The sequence below is a fragment of the Eucyclogobius newberryi genome, unplaced genomic scaffold (assembly GCF_026437365.1).
Source record: "Eucyclogobius newberryi isolate DKJ021-1_F unplaced genomic scaffold, fEucNew1.0.hap1 SCAF_8, whole genome shotgun sequence".
Classification (NCBI taxonomy): domain Eukaryota; kingdom Metazoa; phylum Chordata; class Actinopteri; order Gobiiformes; family Gobiidae; genus Eucyclogobius; species Eucyclogobius newberryi.
In genome coordinates this window covers 17418083-17436196 of record NW_027316500.1, presented here as the reverse complement: position 1 = coordinate 17436196, position 18114 = coordinate 17418083, and the positions used below count along the sequence as shown (strand labels likewise).

The 18114-nt window shown below is 38.7% G+C and overlaps 3 protein-coding genes across 4 annotated transcripts; 2 read left to right on the top strand and 1 right to left on the bottom strand.

Annotated features, from left to right (window-relative positions):
* Positions 1-788: 788 nt before the first annotated feature.
* LOC140351003 (C-signal) lies at positions 789-2177 on the bottom strand. Its single transcript, XM_072436637.1, has 4 exons — positions 1836-2177; positions 1575-1752; positions 1143-1237; positions 789-1074 (listed from the first exon to the last, which is right to left on the bottom strand). The coding sequence occupies exons 1-4, from the start codon at positions 2160-2162 to the stop codon at positions 883-885; spliced, it is 792 nt and encodes a 263-aa protein (XP_072292738.1). The 5' UTR covers positions 2163-2177; the 3' UTR covers positions 789-882.
* A 397-nt stretch (positions 2178-2574) lies between these two features.
* Positions 2575-8174, top strand: nphp1 (nephronophthisis 1). 2 transcript variants are annotated; one of them, XM_072436635.1, is made up of 20 exons: positions 2575-2820; positions 3027-3085; positions 3158-3218; positions 3292-3425; positions 3504-3687; positions 4024-4125; positions 4209-4372; positions 4476-4521; positions 4588-4675; positions 4755-4849; positions 4951-5079; positions 5152-5226; positions 5331-5441; positions 5541-5623; positions 5719-5795; positions 5879-5978; positions 6714-6826; positions 6904-6977; positions 7261-7305; positions 7384-8173. In XM_072436635.1, exons 1-20 carry the CDS (start codon positions 2755-2757, stop codon positions 7660-7662), a joined length of 2085 nt encoding a protein of 694 aa, XP_072292736.1. In that variant the 5' UTR covers positions 2575-2754; the 3' UTR covers positions 7663-8173. The 2 variants fall into 2 exon arrangements, with proteins under 2 accessions (XP_072292736.1, XP_072292737.1); XM_072436636.1 differs by lacking the exons at positions 3158-3218; positions 3292-3425 and having other exon boundaries at positions 7384-8174.
* A 4390-nt stretch (positions 8175-12564) lies between these two features.
* Positions 12565-17707, top strand: LOC140351004 (myelin and lymphocyte protein-like). Its single transcript, XM_072436639.1, has 4 exons — positions 12565-12691; positions 16260-16424; positions 16654-16800; positions 16902-17707. Exons 1-4 carry the CDS (start codon positions 12605-12607, stop codon positions 16974-16976), a joined length of 474 nt encoding a protein of 157 aa, XP_072292740.1. The 5' UTR covers positions 12565-12604; the 3' UTR covers positions 16977-17707.
* The last annotated feature ends 407 nt before the right edge of the window (positions 17708-18114 follow it).

The window sequence follows — 18114 nt, the reverse complement described above, 5'->3', positions numbered from 1 at the left end:
ACGGCTGAACCCGATCACCTCCTCGTCTGGTTTATTGGCAAACAAGTAAATTCACTTAAAACACCCAACAGAGTCCAGCCATGGATCTATTCTATTATAGTCCAGCCTGCATCTTCTGTTGTCTTATGTCATTAAATGACGGATCCTCTGCTCAAATATTAGCTTTGACGTCACATATATACGCACACAATAGGCTTAACAAAAACATGAGCCCCCAAGATGAATGCAAGCTACACTTTGTCATGTTGACTATAGAGGTAAAATGTGAAGGTTAAAATGGGGGAAATAAGATTTTTTTTGGGCAGACCTATAAACACTGCCATCTTGTGGTAAACAAAGCTACATCAAGGCTGTCCATTAGTTAATGCTCAGTGTACTTGAGGCTTGATCCTTTCCCAAACTAATTTTAAAGCATCTTATACGCAGATGTTATTTCTTGAAGGCAAATTTTCATGGCTTCACAGGCACAGGAGGGCTCTGTCTGTTATTGTCCTCACACTCACCCAAATTATTTCCTAAATTATTACCTAAACATGAGCATCAGATCTCATATTCTACAATGTGATGCCGTCTTTCTCCCGGACAGAGGGCAAGAAGCAAAAGTAAACAAAATGTCACCTATAAACTGGAAGCTGAAATTAATCACCAAGGTCCTTATTTAGGTCCAAAGATTCTGAGCAGGGTTGTAAACATCATTTTGTGGGCCTGGGTCAAGAAGGCTGACATGGGTCTCATTATAAAACAAAAAGATCCAACAAACATCATTTTTCCCAATACAAAGTATCTTCTTTAGTTCTTTATTGATTTAGTACAGCTAAAATGAATTGACACATTTACATATGAAGTGAAGGCAAAGGTGAGCAGATATTTTCTTGATGTGTGCTACCAGGGTAACTCAGTCCCATCCCAGTTGTAGGCTTTGCCAGTCATGCTGATATTCAGTCTGTCAATGATGTGCATTAGGCAGTGGACGGAGTGCTCAGTGCTGAACAACTTGTCCTTTTGTACATTCTTGTGATAAGGCCTGGACAGATCTGTGTTTAGTGTTCCAGGGTGTAAAGACACACACAGCACCTGAAGAAAAAAGTTATCACTATTATGGTGACTTGTGGAGACTAACGGACTGATAAAAATTCACTTACCTTTGGCCTACCACGGCCCAGTTCTATAGACAGATTTCTAGTTGCCATATTCAGTGCTGCTTTTGACATCCGATAACTGTACCATCCACCAAGACCTACACAATTAGAAAAAAACTGTATTTATATTAAGGACAAACACTGGATACTGAAGTTGTTAATATTGTAGCGTGCTGTCTGTTCTGTGAGATAACACTGATCTAGGTGAAACTGCCTCGATATTTTGCTCTTGACTAATACAAAATACCAGAGTAACCTGGGGGCAAGCCCGGTTCTATGGGGATGCAAAGGGGCACATTAGGCCCTGATTCTAAAGAATTCACCCCAATTTAAGGCACGTGAAATAATTGCACTTTATGGAAGAGTAATGTCTTTTAGGCTTGGACCCTCAGTCAGTTTGGTCTGGGTTCGGGCCTGTCAGATATTTTTACTCACCGTTGTCACCAATGGATCCGACTTTTGCAGTAATGTTGACAATGATACCACTGTGTTGTTTAGCTTTATCCCCAGGCTGTTGACCAAAGGCACCTTCACCTTTCTGCAGAAGGGGTGCAAAATACTTAGCCATGACCAGAGGACCCACTGTGTTTGTGGTCAATGTGGATATGATGCCCTGTGACAAGACAGATACAAAATCAAGACCCTCCACACAACAAACGTGTGCATGACATGCTTTTATTGTGATAAAGTTATGACCTGTGCAGAAACATCCCTCAGACTGGTCTCTCCTTTCCCTGAGGGGTGAAGCAAGGCGGAGGAGTTCACGAGCAGGTCCAGCCGCCCAAAGTTCTTCTTCACCAGCTGCTCGGCTCCTTGGACGTCCTCCTCCCGGTTCACATCCAGCCCGAGCAGCGTGACTCTCCCGGTGTTCTGGGCAGAGAGCTCCCGTAACTCTGCGGCTCCATCAGGATTCCTGCATGTCGCAATTACAACCGCAGTTGTTTTATTTTTCAAGATGTGTTTGCAGAAAGCAAGCCCCAATCCTCTACTGGCCCCTTGGATAAGCGCCACGGGCGCAGCCATGATACCGAATAGTAAAAGCTGTTGCGTTCGTGTTCCAGTTACTTCATGGATCTGTTATATTACATGCACTAAAAAATATAAAAAAATACAAGATTCAACCAGAGTCATCTTTATCTAAATAACTCAAATTATGTTATATTGTATATTGTTTGCTACATATATCAGTTCTACAGACAAGACCAAACAACGGTGCACTAAAATATAAAGTTAACTGCTTTACAGTGTGGATAGATTATATTTTCCGAGGCGGTCGGAAAGGCAGCACATTTCACAACAAATGTACAGCGCCCCCTGTTGGCCATTATGAGGGACACTTACGCAACGCGTAACTTTCAGCTATGAAACCCTTATTGTCTCGGATTCAGTCATTGTTTGTGCATCTTTAAAGAGATCCATAACGTGGACACTACCGTGTATTTAATCATCATCTTGTATGTCTGTGCGGGTGTTGTGGCTGTTTGTCCACTAGGCGGCAGCATTGTCAAAGCATCGTCCGAAGAAGAAGAGAGCTCAATGCAGTTGCTTAGCGACCAGTGGAAGCCGGCCGCTAGCTTAGCTGCTAGCAGATGGACAGGGCTTTTCATATAAATAAATGGCACCAAAACGAAGGGGACCTTTGCAGCTTATTCACAAAGACGTGGAGATAGTTCAAAAGGAGGTTTGTTGTGCTTCCTACCGTTTTAACATTACAAAGCATTACATTTGTTTTCTTCCATTGAATTAAACACCTATTTGTCGTGTTCTTGTGTTGAACATTAATATTTACAATATTCAGAATATACCAGACTATTCTGATGTTTTTTAGTGTTGTGTATTGTGCAATTGTTACAGATAGTACTTAGCCATCGTTTTGTTTGCTGGTAGATTAACTTTCTGGTGAAAGATGTGCAGAAGAGTGGATCCAACCCAGATCTATTAAAGAGGTAATTTTCAATTTACATCATTATTTTTTTCAGTAACTTTAACTTACAGTTTTGCCTTAATTATTAAAAAAGGTGCCACGAACTGCAGATCAAAGGGGAAAAGACACTAAAAGCACTTAATGCATTGACAAAGGTTGGTGTTATGTGGGTTTATAAAATCAAAATCAAGAATTGGACGAATGACAATTTGCTTTTTGTTATGGAAGGCTGATGAACCCGCCCCTGTCGGGAACTATGATCAGAGGAAACAGGAAGAGCTGACAAAACTGCAGAGCATTCTGAAGCATTTGGAGACATTGCTTTTGGAGCTGTCACCACCAGGACCCAGCTCTACTGCAGAGTCAGCCCTGAGTGCACATCTGGTCTGCTTCATGTTGGTAATATCGCTGTCCTAATCTAAATCTAAATCTATGTTCAGTGATATAACGAGTGAAGACAGTGAGAAAGAGGAGGATGAAGCAGATGACAGTGATGGAGTCAGGGATGATGATGATGACGATGAAGAAGATACTGAGGATAGGAGCTCCTCTCACTCAGACTTCAACATTTACACCGTTCTCAGTGACTTCAACGGGGAACAAGAAGGAGATCTGTCTGTGAAGGTAAATGTTTGCAGTCCACAGCACACAATCATTTTATTTATTAAAGTTGTACGTTTTCTATATAAATAAGTATGTTCAATATGACATTTTACATAAGATCAATTTTATTAGCTTATCTACATGTCATATCTGTATTTTGGTATATTTCATTTTAATATGTGCAAAAACAGGTTAACATTCTGAAGAAGTATAATAAACCTGAACACTATTGAACATTCAACTCATTCAAACAAAGGGGTGTAAAAGTCATAATAAGTAGTTGTAAAAGTAATATTGATCACATTTAAGTTGGTCGAATTACACATTTTCACTATAATCTTTTGTTTTTGCCTACAGAAAGGAGAGGTTTTGACCATTATTAGAAAAGCAGCTGATGGATGGTGGCTTGCCCAAAGTGTTGGGGGAAGTAAAGGCGTAGTTCCAAAAACCTATTTAAAAGTAAGTTCCTCATTTCAAATATGATATTAATAAAATATAATCACTAGGCAACTGAATGCTCGCAATTCACATTATATTTTCAGTTTGGCTCTGGTGTGAGTGAAGAAGAAGAGAGTGATGAAGACAACGATGATGATGATGATGATGATGATGATGATGATGATGATGATGATGATGATGATGAAAATAAGGATATTCCAGAAAAATCAGATAAAGAAAAATATGACGATGCAGCGAACAGAGAAAGGTTTCATTTAATCAACTACAACTCCATCAGATTAAATCCCAAATTACTTGGAAATAACAATAACAATTTAGTTAAACCTCTAACACTTTACATTTACTGACAGCACTCCCCACTCCAACTGGTCTACAGTGAGGAAAGCCCTGACTGAGGTATTTATTTAGGTTTTGTTGCTACTCTGTCAAATAAATACGCATATTATATTTAAAATGTTCCAGATTGATGCGACGGATGTCCTCTCCGCCATGGGTGTCATACCTTCAGGATTCAGACCATCAACTCTGAATAAACTGCTCACAGAAGAAGGTGATCCGAACACCATTTGTTTAAGTGATTTAAAAACTCAAATTCATAATATAACAGTAAGTATTTGTTTATTTGACAGGCATAAAATACAAAGGAAGCCATTACATCCAGCCTGAACTCAGTCAATCAGAACTCTCCTTTAAAGATCTGTTCTTGGACCCAGAATCCGGCAGAGTGAGTGCAGCACAAAAACGTAGCCAATTTAATTCCAGAAAGTAAAAGAAATTATTAATTCAAATGATCTTTATTTTTATTTTTTAAAATTTGGTGCGTAGGTCCGTCCTCGACATGTTAAAGTGAGTGTTTGTTTTACTCTGTGGAGCTGTAAACAGATTCCTACGCCTGGTGTGGGAGTCCAGGTCCTCAGCAGACACATCCACCTCTGTGCCTTTAACGGAGATCACGTTAGTATCAGTGAATGTATTAATCTAAAGTCTTTTAATGATGCTTTATTATTAACGGCATCTGTATTTCAGGTGTTAAGCAACATCCACACAATCAGAGCGACATACAACCCCAAGAGCCCCAAGACGTGGACCTTCTCACCGAGGGTATAGTAATGAATACGCTGTATAACATTCTGTGTCCTTTTAAACACATAACATAATGTTTCACTAGTGTAATAATGATGTTGAATAGTGTATGTTTGTGTTAGATGACAGGTGTTTTACCAACTCTGCTTGACGGAGATTGTTTTCTACGTTGCAACGCATCGTCTCCAGATCTGGGCATCCTCTTTGAACTGGGCGTCACTTTTATAAGAAATGTAGGAAAACACACACTTGTAAATGTATGAAATATGAGTAAATACAATGCATGCTGCCCTTGTGTGAATAATCCCATCATAACTGGATGTCACTTTTAGTCGACAGGTGAACGAGGAGACCTAAGCTGTGGTTGGGCCTTTCTCAAGCTGACAGATGATAGTGGAAACCTGCTTCCAAATAGGTAATATTTGAACACAAACTGGATATAGAATGCCTATTTGATTAGAAATCAACAAAAGCTACAATCAATATTCTAATGTTATATTTGATGTGTAGAACCTATGAGTTGCCGGTCTGTGGTGGGACGCCGTACGAGAAGGATGTGGCGGTGGAAGCTTCAGCCACCAGAGGATGTGAGACTCTCAACTGTAGCACTTCTTAACAATCTCCTTGTATTTTCCTCATACGTGGAACAAAAGAATGTCCTCTGCTTTAGCCCCATCCAGTGTTTTCCAGCAGATGCTCCAGTCCAGACGGCAGCCCAAACTCATTATCAAACTGAAATCTGCCCACAGCCGCACCAGGACACAGCTCAGGTGAGAGAGAAACGTGACATACTTTAAGGGAAGGGCGGCTAGATTGTTTCTTTTAGATGTTTTTGATTAGATTAGGGCTGCAACTAGTCTATGTGTACTATAGATAACGATTGTTCAAATTATTATTTTAATAACCGGTTAGTTGCAATTAATCAACTCGTTTCAGCCCTACTTGCAATGCATATTTTTAAAACTTGATTCTTCTTCTCTCCATGAAGATGCTATTGCTTTACTTATTACTTATTTACTTATTATTACTTATTATTTACTTACTTATAATATATATAATAATTCACAGTACAACATTAACATATCTATCTCCATGGAGATGAATAGATGGCGCCACCGGGTGAAGGGTGTTGAAAATGTTGATATATATCATCAATACTAAAATGTTTCTGAACTGATTTAGAATGATCTTGAGCTTTATCACAACTAGTAAATATCTTGTTTGTAGTAAGACCACATGGTTAAGAAAGAACAATTATTTTGTGTTGAAAATACGAGTCTATTGTTAAAAAAAAGAGCATTCAAAGAGCTCCACTAGAACCTTGCACCTTTAAACACATCCAGGTGCATTGACAATTGAGAAAGGATTGAAATATGAAATAAATGACCTAATTGTTTGTAAAAGTCTAAGTTTTAAATGGGTCCGCCGGGTTTCTCCATAAAGGCAGGATATTTTGCTGTTTGCGGATGATGGCAGTAACAGTTGCTCCCTCTGTTTCCTCTCAGCCTGCTCCCAGACACTCTTCTGCACTGTCTGAGCTGTGTCCACGTCCTGGCTCTGCACCGGCAGCTGCTGGCCGACTCTCTGCTCATGGACCGGCCCACCATGCAGAGCGCAGGTAATGGGCCGGAGCTACACACCACGTTACATTTGAAATCACAAGACCCACAGTGTGCCTCCTGTTGCACTTTGTAGAGCTGATATGCAGCCCCGTTCTTGCCACCTTTCCTCTGCTTTTGGATCAGCCTGACCTGCTGGACGCCCTCAGGGTACAGAAGTATTTGATTATTGCATCCACTGCGTAAAACCTGTAAATACGATACAATCAAAGTATGAAATTAAAGTTGTCCATCAGTTTTGCTCTTGACAGTTTTTAAAGGTAACACAAAATGCTAAATCAGAATATATTTAAATAATGGTATAACTATCTATACTATCTCTAAGAAAAAACCTACAACACATTTGGAATAGAGCTTAGATTTTGATTAGACAGCAAGCATTATAGTTTTTTTTAAATTCCAGTTACACATTTTGATTATCTTTATTCTCTAGTGCGCCTGGATGGATGTTGACACCGGCATGAGCAGATCACAGAAGGTTTGTGCGCTGTTTAACGAGTCGAGACATTAAAGATGATATATACCACATTTGTTGAGTTGTTATATTTGTTTGTAGCGAGACCTGTCCCATGTGAAGCGGGAGTTCTACAGAGTCTACATGTCATCGGTCTACTTCCTCCTCCACACCTCTGCGTTGCCGAGCTTCCGCTGGGCCGACCCCCCGACAGAGGAGCAGAGAGCGCGAGTCATCTACACCACACTGGACTCACTCAAACGCAACCAGCAAAACAACCAGCCTCTAGGGGGCGCTGAAGTCTACCTGAGCCCAGACCAAGAGCACCAGGCCTTTGATATCTCTGAGTGTACCTTTGACCTCCTCACTGTTGCCAGGTAACAGCGGGAGTATCGGCAGTAACTCATTCATGTATACCACAAATATTTGACATAACTGTGCTAAAATCGTATAAAGGTTTCTACAATGGCTATGAACTAAGAAATATGTCCAGCTCCAATGTATACAATGAACACAGAAACAGTGGGATGTTTCCAGAACCTTTTATATTTCACAATAAAGGGGATACAGATTTATTTTCTGCCCCCTTCTGCTTTGCCCAGACTGTGCCAGTATAGAAGTAAACGTTAATGTTCTACAATCCAAAACCTTTAGTTTGTTTGACTTCCAAAATATTACACTGTATTCACAATATCTTTAGAAAGCTTAAATGACAGCTACAAACACATGTTTTACACCTGCTTCAAACCCTTGCACAATATTTGTAAGTTTGTGGTTAAGATGATTCCTCAGACCTCAGTGAGACTTGTGCCATTGTGTGATCCCGGTTTTGATGCCAAATACTGTAAAATAATTCAAAGAATGTTTCTGTAATGATGACAATAGAGATCTTATATTGTGACCCAATCCCTTGTGTACATTTATTTGGTAATAAATAGTCTTTGATACAAATCTTGTTTTCCATTGAATGAGCAGCAGGTGGATCCACCCTTTAGTTCAACACGAGAGGGAGTGCAGAGTTACAGGTGAAGGGGCGTGTTCTGAATGAATAATTAGGCTCCAGTCTTTTTATAGACCAGTATAAAAGAAACACCAGAGAGCTGGCTGAGAGCAGATTGAGGTAGACGAGCATCATCATCAGACGGCTACTATTTCACTTGAGAAATGGAACACTACTGAACATTTTTCTATAGAGTTCGAGCACGGCATCAAATGACCAGAACAGTGGTAAACTCTGGTGACAAAAATAATAAGGGTTGAGATCAAGGAATGTAGTAGTACAACAACATATTGAAAGAAGGTACTTCAAAGCTTGACAAATTCATAGAGTTGTGTTATTTCTAAAATAAAATCAGAAACTGCTCAATTGTTAGTAAAAAAGTGTAGTGTGGAAATATAAACAAATGAATTATATTACAAATATTAGTTACTTTAACTTCCATATCAATCTCTGCCATCAAGGTTGCCATCTTCTCCAATCAAGTAAAACACAAGTGTAGTTTTAGAAGGAATTGTTCCAGTTTAATTATATGAAGTATATAGATCTAATCAATATGTAACTATACGCTCTTATAATGTTTTCTTTTTTTTTCTTTTTTAACTTAGGCTTTGCACCTCAAAACATCCCATGTCATGTATATCACTTAAATATCACTTCTTATTGAGTGATTTTGATCAGGTCAGAGGTCATTGCAGAGACAGATCCTTTGATATCTGAGTGGTGGTCCATAAAGAGCTTTAACTTCTCTCCTAAACCTGCATAAGCTCCGCTCTCTGCGGCGCTCTGGTGGAGGTGATTCTAGTCCTGTATTTCCACATTCCAGTGTGGCCTTTGTCAGTATTGTGTTGTGCTCGGTTAACTGGGTTACCATCCAGGGTATGGACGCTTTATTTCTAACCACTAAACCCCTCACAAAGTTAGTATTTCAGCAGTACACAGTGCAGTATTCACAAAGACTTATGTAGTACTATTTATGTGATCCAAACTGTATATTTGAGCTTTAAAACAAATATGTTTTTGTGTTTTATCAATCAAGCGTTGGATAAGATTACTGAAGTGAAATATTAGTTCAGTATAATACAAATTAAATATCAAGGTGCCGATGGCAAGAGGTAAATCTAAGGATGAGACCAGTCCAACGGGATGTAGAAGGTTACCTGAGGGTTAATGTGATGAATCGGGAAATATGATCCCGAATACGCAGGATGTTTTTCAACACTGCAAGACTTTAATTACTCAATATCAGTTCCTCATAGAAAAAAAAGTACAACTATACATGGATACAACAATTGATTTTCTTATTGATTCAACATTTTTGAGTGTAACTTTTGGATTATAGTTCATTCATTCTACTAGATAATTTCACACATTGATTTAAAACAATTCAATTAACTTAATATTTTGATGGTAGGTATTACATGGACCAAATTACTGTAAATGTGATTTATTGCCCTCAAAGCTTGATCATTTGTCACTGTATTTCATTTGGAGAGGGTAGAAGTTTTTCTTCTAAACAGACAAGTGTTATTTATTGACATTTTTGTTTCACAAACAGAGCATATCTTATTATTTTCTCTGCTGGTGCTTATACATTTGAAACTCAAGCCGCACATGTGTAATGCACATTATGCACACAGACATTTGAGGTCTAATATCAGGGTCAATGGTACAATTATTTATTCCAAAGTAATTTTTTACTCAGACTTGGACCCAAAGTACTTGCAAGTACCCAGTTGCTTCATCTCCTGTGCAATCACAATCCTGTATTGTTTGGCCCATGGCGAGAGCAGTTCCCATGACATTAGTGTGTGTGAAGTGCAGCGCTGTAGCGCTGTAACCAGAGCCATAATGGACGAGCTGTCCAAGGTGTGTCCTCCTTGACACTGGCCAAACACATTTGTTTGCTGCTCATAGAAATAGAATGCAACCAGAGTTGGTCAAGAGTGACAAGTATTTTAATACTATTTGCCTGAATGCAATAGTAATAGTATAGTAATGAATGTGTCATGTTCAATATTACAACACAATATCACATAATAGATCATCGTAACAGCTGCAACATGTACAATAAAGGTAAAAATATAAAGAGCATGATTGAAGGGTCCACGTGGATAACCTGATCTTTCTACACTTTATGCCAATATTTCCATCAAAATGTCTACCAACTCCATAGCACATTTATTCTCATAACTACATAACATCCACTGAATAGTGAGGAATTGGCAATCAGTTGTACACAGCCTCGGCCACATTCGTTAATTGTTGGCCCTCATCTCTGGCCCTCGTCTCTGGCCCTCGTCTCTGGCCCTCGTCTCTGGCCCTCGTCTCTGGCCCTCGTCTCTGGCCCTCGTCTCTGGCCCTCGTCTTTGGTCTTCACTCACTCCACAGTTTAGGCTCCAGCTGCTATGACAGCGTCTCTGTCTCTGCTCTGTAGCACGTGGACACTTCACACAGGCCAGGCCTTTGCCCACTCACAGTTCAAAAAACCACCATTGGGCCAAAGCCTAAAGAGGAATGCGTGCCACTTGAGTGACCTTGGCCTGTACAGAGGGACAGGTTGACTCAGGGTGTGGCAGAGCAACAATCCAATGGAAAACGGACTTATTTAGTATAATTTAGAGTTGTTTATTAGTAACTCTATATTGGTAGATAAGATTGCAGCAAATCTATCAAGAGTTAATTAATAAAGACCTGTTTATGACGTTGCAGCAGATCTTTTGAGGCACAAACTCAATTTCACAGCCACATGTGCAACATATTACACAAACATATTACATGTTTTATATTATAAATGTGTACTCAAATTAGCAGGTGCTAAACAAGAAAGGCTTAACTAAGTGAAATGAATTAGACAAACTGTATCGATCATAATGAATGCACAGTTAATAGGTTTTTGAAAGGCTTATAAATGATAAGCTTTGTCAACATACTGATGTTTACAACATTGTGCCATAGCATTTCAGTCATTTATATTTCAAATCAAACATCATACTATTATTCTGAACTATCAATCTGTTTTAGAGAACAAATTCTTGATTGTCTAAACGTGCTGATGTTATGACTGATCTGCACTGCTGTCTTGTCCAGGACTCCCGTAATCTCAAAGGGACTTTCTTGGAAATACTCTGCAGCAGTGGTTTTAACATTTGAATGCTTCAATTTAATTTAAAATGAATTATTGACAGTAATTATTGAAATGCCACACATTTGGGTGCAATTTCTTCAGCATACATCTGACTAAACAAGTGTAGTTGTGCATTGTTCAGTCCTAATCCTGTAGCATAGATACAATTGTTTTGCTTATCTGCGAGACAAAACACAGAAACTAACACAAGAGAAGCATCCATGATTCACACTTATAAGAAATGACTCCAAAACGGTTAGAAAAACTTCATATATTTTCCTTTCCTGCAGCAGTGGAACTTTGAATGTACACCTATGTAAAAGTACTTTTCTTTTCCACTTTTTCATGCTCCATGGTAAATGGTACTTACAACTGGTGTAATCACTCATTAGGGGTAATTCGGTGTAATCCCTCATTTGTCCCTCATCCCTCATACTTAAACTAAAGTACTACTACTATTGCCACAATGTACTGTTCTGCAACTTATTTAGGACTATAATTACTACACTTATTACAACCACTTTTCAAACGATGCAGTTCTAAAATGTACTCGATTATTATACCCATTTCCTATAATACCTTAGTGTCATTACTTGTCACCTTTAGTGAAACTTTTATCACAGGCTTACTTTTCCAGGTTTTGAAAAGGAAAACTATGCAAATAAATACTGTAGGCAAACTAATGTGGCAATAAAGACAGAAATTAAGTAGAAAATGCCACAGATTATTTTAAAATTCCATGTTCTTTATTTTACAAATACAACAGTTACTCCAAAAATTCACAAATTAACTGCCATGTGTCTCCAGGTCTTTTTGATGATCAGATTTCTATTGGACCGAGAAACACACACACAATTTCTTCTAAGTATTTGATTATCTATTGCAATGTGATGTACAGAGCAAAATGGCAGACTATCTTACTGTACATACCAGTTCAACATTAAAACACATTCAAGCACACATTAAAACACACAGACATCGCTGCTGAATTTGAACAGAAAGACCTACTCTGGTACTTGAGTTGAGGTATTTTAAGATGAATCCAAACACCTGAAGCCCATCCTCTCCTTTCACAAACAAACCAATAGACATGTTGGAGAAGGAGAGTGCAGATAGGAGGAGGAACAGAGACAGAGGGAGGGGCAGGAGGGTACTAAAACTCACTCACTCCATAGAGACACACACAGCTTTTTGGGACTATGGCTTCCAGCACGTCAGGAGATGTGATGCCCACGGGCGGAAGAATCTTCTCCTCGTTCCCAGACGTCTTATTCCTCCCAGAGTTTGTGAGTCTTTATATCTATTCTTCCTGAATCTCTGGCTCATAACAGCTCCATCCTAAAGTGTAACATAGGATGGAGAATGAGATGAATTTACTGTTAACGTTCAATTGATTTATATAAATTAATTCAACAAATAGTACTAAACTTTTTGAATGAATAAAATTATGCATATTTTATTACTACTTATGATATGTGTTTCCATGCTTGCAAAGAATTGCTAGCTTGAAGTATCCATACAGTTCGTTATGTTTCAGAGTCTCACATTATATAAATCATGATATTACACATTATAATACACTTTGGAATAAAGAGGAGTAAAACTGAGAAAAAAAAATTACTTTCCTTTTTATTGTAGCAGGTTGGAGTGTATGTAAACCTGGCAAAAATATTGGCACACAACAGCCACCTCACAACAAGAAAGTCTCAGGTTTGATTTCCTGACATTGACTATTGACAGATTTTTTAGTACAAAATGGAACAAAGTAGATACACAACACTGCCCTCATGGACAAAGTTTGGCCCACCGACCCTGGCCCAGATCTTTTGGTTTAATATAAATGATAAATGATGTTGAGGGAAGTATTCAGGAACAGCCACATGTCGCTCTCAGCATAAAATTTCACCTGCATTTGTAAAAATGCAGCCTCAGCAGGTGTAGGGGGGAGTGGCCTATAGCAGTAAAACCTGTCCTTATCCAATGAAATGCCATGGGGTGGCAAAGTATAATAAATATTGCAAATTATATTCATAAAAATATTGGGTGCACGGTGGCAGATCGTGGGTTCGGTCCACAGGCCAGACCAACATCACAAGATCTCTCTGGGTGGAGTCTGCATGTTCTTCCCGTGTTGCCGTGGGTTCTCTCTGGGTTCTCCGGGTTCCTCCCATGTCCAGAGACATTCATGTGTTTGGCAAAACTGGCAACTCTAATTTGCCCCTAGTGAATGAATGTGAGAGTGACTGTTTGTCTGTAATGTCTGTGTCTCTGTGTTAACCCTGTAACGAGCTGGCCCCTGTCCAGGGTGTGCCCCGCCTAAGGCCCAAAGTCACTGGGATACACTCCAGTCACCTGTGACCCCTAACGGGAACAAGCGGTAGAATGTGAATGAATAAAACAATGATAATATTTATTCAAAGTTAAGGCAATACTATTTGCATAATGTCTGAAAAACAGAAGGAAGAAGCAACAGCTAGAAAATATCTGCCCAAACAGCAAATATATGTACAGTTTATAGGCGTAATATAAAGTCACTTGTACTGATTTGAGTAAAAAAAGAAAATAAAACTGCCAAACACAATCCCAAATGAAACAGTGAAAAGTCCCTAAGATAAAAAGCCCACATCATTGTCATCATTTTCAAACTTACCGTAATCCATATATCTTTAATATTACAGATTTACACAAGACACTTTTTAATCAACATGTTTTTTTTTAACATTTGCACACAATGTTTCCATGGACAGGTCATTTAAGGACAGACTACATTTCTGACGTGAACTGAATAAAGGGTGTGAATGAATGTCAAGTTGTGAGCCTTGTTCTGACCAGATTTCAAGCATATGTAGCACGACTCCCAATATATTTACCTAATCAGATTTTTGGAATTGTTTCAAATTTATTGTCCGTGTGCCATGAACCATGAGGTATGTTTGATCAAATGTATGGTGTAGACAGTGTGGCACTAGGGTGAGTTTTTCTCGGACACAAATTAGGACATTTATACTTTTGTTTAGAAGAAAGAGATATTAACATAAAAAGGCTCTTTGTCATTTGAAAAATCAATGAGACCCGGTTACACTCCTTAAACAATACACCTGCTCAGCTCAGACATTTATGCAAATCGTTGGCTCTCTCACACTAACGGTTTATGTTGTATAAAATGCACTCACTGAAGTAGAATGTTTGACAAGGGTGGAGACTGTTGTTTGGAGGCCCTGCCTTTGCATTACAGTTGTAACCACGCACCAGTGAACACAAACCTATAAACCACCATATTCAACAAATTAGGATTCAAAGAGATAGTTAACATTTTCATAACACACAGTGCTTAATCATTGCTTATTTATTAAATCCTCTTTAAGCCATTTAGTTATCTGCAACATAGTGAGCTCCAAAGGATCTTCATAGTACAGGCAAAAAAGAAAACCACTTTGATCCCAGATTGTGAGACAAATGTATGATACGTTGCATAAAACACAGCCAGGAAATGAGCAGACACCAGAAACGACCTTGGGTTCAATCTTAGGTGCAGAAGCTACAGATCAAACCACCAGTAAAAGGACAAAGAGCAGAGATGATCTGGAGAAGAAATCTGAGGCAGATGCTTAAAATAACTTCAGACCTGATAAATTGAAGGACTGTTGCAGAAGAAATTAACGAGCATCCTCCCAGAAGAAGTCCTCAAGAATGTGATGGATCTTACATGGATTGCAGAGCATCAAATCAAGAAGTTTAACATCCTCTTGAATAAGAAGAACCTAGGAAAGGAACAGCAGGGCAGGAGGACAGGGACAGGACACGATTCTTGATCCAGCTGTTTTTGCTGGTCTCTCTTTGGTCTGTCCCTGTCCTCCTGCCCTGCTGTTGCTCAAGGGCTCAACTTTTCAGTTACTTCAAACCACATCCCTGCAGAGGACTAAAGCACAGTCACAGCAACAGCCATTATGGACAACAAAATGACGGGATAGGAGGGGGCAGATCTGAAGTTATGAGTTATGCCAAGCCGCCTCCTTCAGACATTACACCTGAAGACTACTGCAAACTACTAGGAGCTGTTTGAGAAGAAGGCATTGGCCTCTTTTTCAGGCACTCCTTAGAATCAGACTCAGAATCAGAAAAGGGTTTATTGTCATTTGTCGATGAACAAAAATTCACGAACATAGGAACTTGTCCTGGTGGTTCGGTGCAACACAGACAACAAACACTGAACACTTTATACAAGTCTTTAGTACCGCTATGTTTATTATTTTATTATTATGTTTATTTTAAACCGGGCAACAATTTAAGATAAAACTGGTTCATCCTAAGCACAAGATGCCTTCTCAAAAACAGAGCAGCGTAGTCAATCCAAAGCCGTGAGGAAAGGTATAAAGAGCATTACATATGTGAGACTAAACAGCCACTGCACAAGAGGCTGAACACAGAAGGCACGCACAGGACCACAGTCTTTTCTACAATGGTGCACTCATGGACGAATGAGGGATTACACAAACATGTTGCATAACAACAAGAACCTACTATGGGTGTAAAAATAAAACAAGAAACCAAGATCAATCAATCATCACTAAAATTAGTCAAAACATTTATTAAAGAAAAAAATATATAAATAACCATGTGGTCTTGTATTAGTTGTAGTTCAGGAAAGGTAACTAAAACTAATAAAAGACCACATGGTCATATTAAAAATAAATATTTTAATAAATCGGAATCTTTATCAAGCCGTTTGTAAACCTGTCCATCATTTTCCACCAACAACTGCATTTGTTTATGTCATAGTTATGAGATACCTGTAATATACCTGTAATATAGGAATACTTTTACCAGAACACAATGTCACTGTGTGTTGTGCAGGTGTTTGGAGGTCTGGTGTGGATCCTGGTGGCTTCTACTCGTGTTGAACCCGCAAACCCTCTGGGTTGGGTCATGTTTGTGTCCGTCTTCTGCTTCGTCGGCACAACTCTCTGGTTCTTCATCTTTCTGTGTGGAGGCAATCAGGGCAGCTTCTGGCCAGCACTGGTGAGTCTATCGGCTGAAATATAACCAGAGTCCCCAGTATAAACCCTGTCAAATCTTTAAGAGTATAGTTTGCACATATTCAGAGGCAAAGATGTAACTACATTCTACCTTGATCCACTTCAGCCCCTATTATTTATTTCCCAAGATTTTAACATTTTTAAACAATATACATTTTACATCCTCAATGTATATTGGGAAGTAATAATCTGTATTTTTCTATCGTCCTCAGGACACAGGCTATCATTTTGTGGCAATAGTGTTTTACCTAAGTGCGTCTGTGGCCTTGGCCTACACCACAGTGGCAGCAGGACTGCTCCTAAAACAATTCACCTCTGACCTGTTACTCAAAAACTACAGGCTGGATATTGCAGCTGTGGTATGTCCTCACAAGCTCAGATTTGATCATTTTTTAAACTTATTTAATTTTGTCTTTAAATGTTCAGACTCACAGTTCAGTGTGTGTGCTTACATTTGCAGGTGATGTCTTACTTGGCCACACTTCTCTACTTCATCCATGCCATTTTCTCTGCTCGACGGTGGAAAAGGTCCTAGAAATACCATGCCATTGTTTCTGTTAAGAGATGTTGAAAAATTCAAAGGTCAAGTCAATCATTTTTTTCAGAATGGATTAATTAAATGTTTCCCAATCAAATAAAACATAATATAAAGTATGTATTTCTAAACTAAAAATGGGTTGAACAATAATGATCTAAGACTCATAAAAAGGGGCCTAATGGTGCTGCTGCTCACATGGCGCTGTTACAGACACTGTACTTACATACTTAGGTTGTGATGTGAATGTGCAATGACATGATGTGGACTAGAACCATCTGTGCTCCTTATTATATGAGACTCTTAATACTGAATCTATCAAGATATATATAAAATACACTTGCACTAAGGAAAACAAGGCACAAAGCTTTTCTTTAATCATGTCAATAGCCAATAATTCTGTCTAAATGGATAGGGGCCATAGGAGCGTTATATTATATTGAATGATTATCATTTCATACTGGTTCAAACATTTCAAAATACATAATACAATGTCTTTGGAGGTGTGGCATCAGTGTATGGAGACTTGATCATGTGACTGACTGTTTACTGTAAACAAGAGTCTAATATAGAACATACCTGTAAACACAACTTCTGCCAACACTTCTACATTTGAACCACTTTTCTTTGTGTTACACGATTGGGTTTCTGACTTCTATGTAAAACAGCTCAAATGTAAACATTTTACAAATTTCACCACCTTTGAAATAAAACTAATGTGTTTTTCATAAGCTCTTGGTCTCGCTACTTTTTATGTGTTATAAATGTCATGCTACCACACCTGCAGCAATGATAAGAATCAAGAATGATGATTCAGATTTGTATCTGAACACCTGTAAAAAGTAAGTCAGAGCTAAAGCGATAGAGCGATGGAGCGATAGAATGAAGAGGAGAACTGTGCCCTGTGTCTTTGTCTGATGAGTGCTCTGCTGGTATTACACACAGGCCTGCTGTCTACTGCACAATGACTACTTGAATTGAATGCTTCAAAACAGGAGAGTAATACAGTTTCAGAAGTAATATTCAGAAAAGCACATTATGAATACATAGTATAAATCCATTGAGAATTAACACTCCCAATTACGAATAATTTAATTGTAAAAATCACATTATGGGTCACTGTGATACACCTTAAAGT